Source organism: Trachurus trachurus, assembly GCF_905171665.1.
Source record: "Trachurus trachurus genome assembly, chromosome: 1".
Taxonomy (NCBI): Eukaryota; Metazoa; Chordata; class Actinopteri; order Carangiformes; family Carangidae; genus Trachurus; species Trachurus trachurus.
Window position 1 is genome coordinate 30,095,749 of NC_139891.1, and position 7,987 is coordinate 30,103,735.

The window sequence follows — 7,987 nt, forward strand, 5'->3', positions numbered from 1 at the left end:
GGAGAGGAAGAGGAAGAGGAGGGAGAGAGAGAGATCACGTGATGCTCATCTGCCTCTCTGGACTGATTGATAATCCCCTCTAATCCAGAGCAGAGTCATTGTTTCAGGGAGCAAAGTAATCCAGATGCTGCTGGTGGTTGTGACACTAAATGCACAACCCAGAATCTGGGACTATCTCACTCTCAGAGCTTTGTGGATTGTGTGTGCAAGTTTTTTTTTTTTTTTTTTGGTGTGTGTGTGTGTGTGTGTGGACTGACAATTCTGGGCCACTGCTCTCCACCTGGGGATTCCACCCAGATGTTTCCATCTGAATGTGGGTCAGAGTCAGTGAGAGGGCTGATTAGGATGGATTGAAGCGGGTTTCACTTGCACACAGTCTGTTGGAGAGATGGAGGGTATTTATAGAGCAGGCCGACAGACACGTAGTCAGACACAGCGAGGAAGAAGGTCTGCACATTCATGCAACCTTCATATCACTTGATGAAGGACACTTTCATTTAATTCGTCAACTCACGCTCTGTCCAACTCTTTCTATGCACCGTCTGATGATCAATAACTAATAAGAACCACTTCATAATCTTATACCACACAAATAGCTGCTGTGGTGCACTGAGGAGAAATGGGAAAGAAAGCTTTCATGTTTTCTGCATCAGCCACTTGGAAGAGTTTGCAATAGAGAAAGTAAAAAATGAAAGAACTCAGTGTCCCAGACTGAATTCAATATTGTCTCTGAGGTGATGGATTCCTTCACTAACTCGTCTTTGCTTTTATCTTATTGCAGCTTTCTTGATATTGACATTGGTCTTGTACCTTGTCTTTCTTTTTATCTTATTTCAGTCCTTCTTACATTGTTACCTTCAGTATTGTATATTTGTGTGACTCATGTTATATTGTCCTGCCTGAAACTTGGGTCGTTACTTCTCCTGGTGAGGTGTCCCCTGGAATAGAGGCAGCTAAACTCCGATTTATCTGTTTAGAAAATGAAATTTGAAAAAGTATTGTACAAACTCCTCTTGTACTTCACTTGAGAGTTTCCAGTTTTATTCAACTTTTTATTTGTTCTGCACCACATAGGAGGAGGACATATTTGACCAAACTATATTTATTTGACAGCCGTAGGCTATACTGTCTATCAAATGCAGAAAGTTTTATATTAAAGTTTATTCAAGACTATAATTATAAAGTTATAATTGCCTTTAAATTACCCTAAATTAGTTCAACACCATACAACATTACAGGTTAACAACATGCATTAAATACTATGATTCAGTGGTAGCCTATAACCATGATGCGCAATAAACAGTGGTCATTTTTGTTGTTGTTAATACTGCTATGTTTTAATAAAATATCATTACTTATTTTTACCGATGTGTAACTGATTAAAACAGCCAGTAGCCTACATAAAACAGTGAAATTAGCTCCACATTAATTGCCCAAAACATTTTACTGCTCATATTAATGCATTAAAGAGTGACAATTAGTCTAGTAAAATTATATTATAGGCCTAACAATGCCAGGCATCAATCTGCATAATGAACAAGATGACCTATTTTTGCTCATACTTAGGCTAAACTGGCACTAATAAGTTGTAACACAAATGAAGCAGTAAAATTATGATTGCAGCATTTCTATTTGTAATGTAGTGTTTTAAAAAATGTTGTACTGCTATGTTTAATTTTCAGTCTCTTGTCTCAACAATCGGCAGATATCAAAGCCTACAAACTATTTAGCCTTTCATCTTATTCTTTTTTTTTTTTTTTTTTTTAATTTTGAATCAGAAAAATCACTTTTAATTTGCTTTACACTTCTATCATAGTTATACTTACTGTAAATTCACTTAGATACGTTCATTTTCAGTAGTAGGCCTAAACAAAAGTACAAACACACATGAGTTTTTGGTCAAAAGAGGCGGTTTACAACAACGTTCCTTTTCCGTTTGATTGACAGCCCCCCTAACTCCCCTGAACCAATAGGAGCAGCGGACGGCGGCGATGGGCGGGGCTTCTCACTACGGACGACTGTTGTTTAAAATGTCTCCTTAACGACGGAGCTGGGAGTAAAGACAGAGACAGAAGAAGTTGTTTCCTCTGGACAAAACGCCTCGTAAGTAACACAGCTCTGTACTACTCTTCATTTATAAATCGCCGACAACACACAAACACCGGAAAACCACACGACAGCTCGTTATATGAAGTAAGAAATTGTGATTTTTTGAAAAAACATGAACCGGTAGCATCAGCTGGTTGCTATCGAACTGGCTAGGCTAATTAGCTAGCTAGTAAAAATAAAACCCTGTTAAGATGCTCGAGGTTGCAATAAACATGATAAAGACTGAACAAGTTACCCAGACGAATCGTAATAGGTGATATCTGTGTGTTGTCTAATTGTGAAAACGTTTGTTTATATCTGAACTTTGATACGATAGTGAGCTAGTAGCGGCTAACTGGTGTTAGCTGTAGTTGGCTACAAGATGTGGCTCCCCCTCTTTCATACTGCACTGTACACACCGGATACTTCTCACACACACTTTTACTAGAGTTTCTGATTATTGAAGATGTTAATTTATTGATTTGTATTGACTGTCCTTGTCGCAGGAGTCGGGATGGCCGGGACAGGCGAGGGAAAGAAAGAAGAGGCCGACTACAAGAGACTGCACAGCTTCCCTCTCATCAGGGTAGGAAGGAGAGAAGTGGGACAGTAGTTGGTGCCTCTGGTCACAGGACAAAAACATCCTCATCACACACAACTGAGGCTGAGAGCAGCAGCACATTCTGCAATGACAGCGTTTTTAGATGATATTTTTATTGCAGAAATGTGCTGTGTAGGGCAGGCCGCAGGTTTTTTGGGGCTGTCAACTTCTAGTGCTGCACCTGAATTGTATCTGTATGTGAACTAGTCTGTGACTCAATGGGGATTTGGGGCAAGTGTCACTTAAAGGGATGGTTCAACATTTTGGCAAATTCGCCTAATGCCATAATCACTTTTCAATTATCAGTGTATGTTGTTTTGAGATCCACGGGACAGAGACGTGAGCTGCTCAGTGAACACAATGGAGGTGAACGGTACAGGTCTCCTGTCCCTCATCAAACTCATCAAACTCATCAAATACACAATCCAACAACTCCAAAACGCTCTGGTGGAGAAGTTGTGACCTGCACATTCACCACGCTATGAGATAATCATGTAATATTATGAGATGGAGTTGTTTTCGGAGTTGTAGCTGGAACTACTTTCCAGACACGGCTGCTGGGCGGAGTGATTTCAAAAGTGCAAATAGTTCTGAGTATTTGCTTCATGTGTTGTAATGTTACATAATTATACATGATTATTTCATAGCGTAGCACGAGAGCGTTTTGGAGTTGTTGGATTGTGTATTTGATGAGTTTTGAGGGACAGGGGACCTGTACCGTTCACCTCCATTGTGTTCGCAAAATGTTGAACTATCTCTTTAAGTGCATGAAATGTTGTCCTGCTAAGATCTGTAGAAGCTTTGTCACAAACTGGGCTGCATGGCCATGACAAAGGAGGGAGATGCAAACAAGAGCCAGTTAACAGAGTATTTATTTTAGGAAAATTGACATAAAAAGGAACCTAAACTAATCATGGCGTGTGTGCTGTCCTCCCTGAGACAACTTTGGCTTTTGTTTGGCATTTTGATTCATTTATTCCACCTCACAACATGCACACTTTCCTGCACCAAAGTTTAGGTTCCTTTTCATGTTGATTTTCCTTAAATAAATAAACAAAATAGACAAAACTTTATATAACTGTTTCTGTTTTTTATTTTTTGGGGAAGAGGGGGTTGTAAGGAAACCTCTCAATGACAGAAACCGTTTCCTAGCGAGCTGACTCGGTAACCAAAACACAGAAATGCAATTGTTACTGATCTGCAGCTGAGAAGATGTGCACTTTACATGCTCAAATATTTAACAATCATCCATCACAGGCCTTGTGTTCATCTCCGATTGGCCACACATGAGACTCCTTCAAGTTTTAATCGCACATTATAAGATTTAGAAGGAATTTAATGTATTTATTTGGGCAAATTATCGACAACAAATTCATAAAACAATGTAAAATGAAAGTGGTGGAGAGAAAAAAATGAAGCTCAAATTATTTCATACATAAACTAAGGAACAAACTGTAGCACAGCAGCACTGCACTGCTTTTTTTGTGTCTTGTGAAATTGGGTTTGCAGTCACATGTTTGCTCTGGGACTTGTGTCTTTCAAAGTGTTGCACTCGATTGTTCGCATGAAAACTCAGAGATAAACTGCGACAGTGTTTGTAACAAATGAAACAAGATAATTAAAAGAGGGAAGTCCAAACTTTGATGTGTGTTCGCTTCAGCCACTGCACTGTGTCTTTGTGATGCATGCAGTGTGTGTGTGTGTGTGCTGCAGGCGCTTAAGTGATGCAACGCAGCCCATGTGTGTTACACTTGGCGTCTGTGATTGCAGCATACAGCAAACTCTCTCTCTAAAGTTGGAGAGATTTTACAGTTAGATTCCTCTTGGACCTTGGCGTCATCATGAATACTGGTTTTATATAATGAACCAGACAGGAAAAAGCCAGACCCTTATCGTTTTGTGTTGTTCTCAGCACACGGACATGCCGGAGGAAATGAGGGTCGAGACCATGGAGCTGTGTGTTACAGCCTGTGAGAAGTTTGCCACCAACAATGAGGTAAGTGTTGATGTTTTTCTGGTTGCTCTGTCAGGACTGGGTTTGTCACGATGCCAGAATTTCAGTAGTCGATTGCAGTACCAGTGAATTTCCATGATTCTCGATACTTATTCGATACAATAAAATAAAAAAATCAGAGCCCATGTGCTTCTAAATTCACTAGGATACTTAATTTATTTAATTATTTAAACTATTTCACATCAAACTTTCTTGTGTTTAAGCTTCACTGTGATTCAACAACTTCTCAAACTGCACAGAACTTAAAGAGCTGGCAGCAACATGAAGAAGAAGTTTGTTTTCAATCTGGTCCAAACGCCGCGCCACTGGCAGAGCTTCTAAATTAATTTTGAACAAATGTTGCTCAGCAAAGATGGTCTGTTTGAGAGTCGGTTTTTATTTGAGAATTTGTGGTACATGTGACGGTCTGGAGTCAACTTTTAACACTCACGGTCTCGGATGGTGGGTGACGGTGTACTAACATATTCACTAAAATATGTGTTTTCCTCATCCATTCTTGAAAAAACAGTCCGTTAAAACATGCTAACCAGCGTTTAGCGCGTTTGTGCCGACATGTTTGTTTATAGTGTGAGGAAAAAGGCGGAAGTCACTACGGCAGTGTTTTTCAACCTTGGGGTCGGGACCCCACATGGGGTCGCCTGAAATGTTGAGTAATTCATAAAAAAAAAATTTACTGCTAAAAATATTATTTTAACAAATTACTATTCTTTTTAAAATTATAATTAAAGACACCACACACAATCTTAAACAACTGTATTCTAAACTTTCTCTTTCTCAAATATAAATCGAGTTAAAATAAAATGCAGCATATAAAAATATCTGAGCTGGCCAGATATTGTGATGTCAAAGGTCATGAGCCAAAAATGGATGGGGACCACTACGATTTTACGATTTCACGCTTTTCACACCAACTAAATAATTGCGATTTACGATTTTAAAACGATTACCGTACTTTCTGGACTATAAGCCGCTACTTTTTTCCCCACCCCGGTGTCCCAGCTCTCGTCTCTGCACACCGCAACACAAAGGCGCTCTGTAACCCGTAATCTTTTGTTCATGACGGTTAAAACTACACAAACGCACACGGCGTAACATCGTATATGTCATGTAACGTTACCCACCGCTCCATTTATTGATTTTTCGCCGGCTTCGTTGTAAACAAATGCACATGGGCGAGAGGAGCGTAACCAAAACAGCGGAAAAGCGAGCAGACTTGCACAGTTCCCTACTGTCTTTCTGTGTAAATACCTCATGTTACATGAAAACCTGCGGCTTATATTCAAGTGCGGCCTATATATGTATTTTCTTTTAAAATTTAGCTGGTGCGGCTTATACTCCGGTGCGCTCTTTAGTCCGGAAAGTACGGTAATCTAACAGGCGTACTAACGTATTTTTTGCATGTCGGCATCGACTTGGTGCCTGAAGTATCGGTTCTCGTGACGACCCCAGTCAGAAATGTAATGCAGGACTTGCATCACTGTAGCACATGAATATTCTTATTGATACTTCCTGTCCCGGTCTCGTTCCCAGAGCGCAGCGAAGATGATCAAGGAGTCGATGGACAAGAAGTTCGGCAGCTCGTGGCACGTGGTGATCGGCGAGGGCTTCGGCTTCGAGGTCACGCACGAGGTGAAGAACCTGCTCTACATGTTCTTCGGAGGGAGCCTGGCCGTGTGCGTGTGGAAGTGCTCGTAGCACCTCCTCCCTCCCTCCTCCTCCACCGCTGCCCCCTCCTCCCCCGCTGACGGGGGGGGGGGTCACTGGGCTGGGAATCGAGCACACCAGCTACCGGCCTGACGCTGGTTACAATTTGTGTTGGCGGCAGGTCAGTTTGTCCACACAAGCAGCCGCCGTGGCAGAGAGCGAAGCATCACCTGGAGACCTCGTCCAGTTAGAGAAAAAACACGTAGCTGGCTGGGAAGATACTTGAAAGGGAGTTTTAAGGGCGGCAGTCACTTTGGCATAAAAAAAGAATAGTTTCCTGCCTTGTTTGTCACTTTTCTCTCTCTTTTTATTATTATTTTTAATTTTTATTTTTTTCCTCTGAAGCTGTATCCACGACGGTCCTAAAACATTTGTGAGTGTGCATGTGCAAGTACGTTTAACCTTTTACAAAAACAATACAGCCAGCCAGGGTCTCCAAAGTCCTTTCTCCTCATTCCTTCAGGGAGCGTGTGTGTGTGCGAGTGAGTTTGTATGTTTGTGTGTGCTGGACACACACTGTTTTTTTTTTTTTTTTTGTTGTTGTTGTTTTTTGGAGACAAAACATTTCATCGTCACCTCCCTCAGCAGTTTGTGCAACAGTAAACCGTCCACGCCGTCTGTAACGTTACACACGTGTCTTTCTCTCTCTTTCTCTCTCAAGCCGCACTAGTCTTTTAATAAGATTTGTAATATTTTTTATGTGTACATATTTTGATGCGACTTGAAAAACTTCTTTTTAAAGACCGGTGTCGTCTTCTTACAAACCTGGAGGCTCACGAGTCTCCTGAGCCGAGAGCAAAACACTAAACCCCCCCCCCAAACCCACCTTTTCTCCCCGTGAAGGTGTTTGTAATAATCACAACCGACTGAGTGACATTAGCAATGTGATTGTTGTCATGGTGATGCCAGTTTTAATGATCCAGCACAATGGACCGTTAACGTGTGAACTGACCTGATTGTACAATAAACTCTGACATGTGATGAAATAGGAACTCAAGACTGTCGCCTGTCTCTTCTTCACGTTTTGTAGGCTGCATGTTTTTTTTTAAAAATTACACTAATTACATCTCAGACATTTAAAGGGATAGTTCAACATTTTGGCAAAATCCCTATAGTCTTAGCAGTAGGTTTGTTACCTTTATTTGTCGGTGCAAGCTATTTCTAGAACGGTGGAGCAGAGCCGTGAGCTGCTCAGAGCTACGCTACGGAGGCTCATGGGATTTCTTGGTTTCCCTCATCAAACTCATCAAATACACAATCCAACAACTCCAAAACGCTCTGGTGGACAAGTTGTGACCTGCACATTCACCACACTATGAGATAATAACAGAACGTTACCAGACAGAGTTGTTTTAGAGGTAAATACAGAGACTGCTTGATGAAAAACTGCCCCGACAGGAACGTGCATCAGCGGTTTTGCACGAATTTACCTCTAAAACAACTCCGTCTCATAACGTTCTGTTATTATCTCATAACGTGGTGAATGTGAAGGTCACAACTTGTCCACCAGAGCGTTTTGGAGTTGTTGGATTGTGTATTTGATGAGTTTGATGAGGGAAACCAAGAAATCCCATTATCCT

The 7,987-nt window shown here is 41.1% G+C and overlaps 1 protein-coding gene across 1 annotated transcript; it reads left to right on the forward strand.

The window, feature by feature from the left end:
• Positions 1-1,996: 1,996 nt before the first annotated feature.
• LOC310987619 (dynein axonemal light chain 4) lies at positions 1,997-7,399 on the forward strand. The gene is made up of 4 exons (XM_083973955.1): positions 1,997-2,103; positions 2,595-2,674; positions 4,602-4,685; positions 6,234-7,399. Exons 2-4 carry the CDS (start codon positions 2,603-2,605, stop codon positions 6,396-6,398), a joined length of 321 nt encoding a protein of 106 aa, XP_083830081.1. The 5' UTR covers positions 1,997-2,103; positions 2,595-2,602; the 3' UTR covers positions 6,399-7,399.
• The last annotated feature ends 588 nt before the right edge of the window (positions 7,400-7,987 follow it).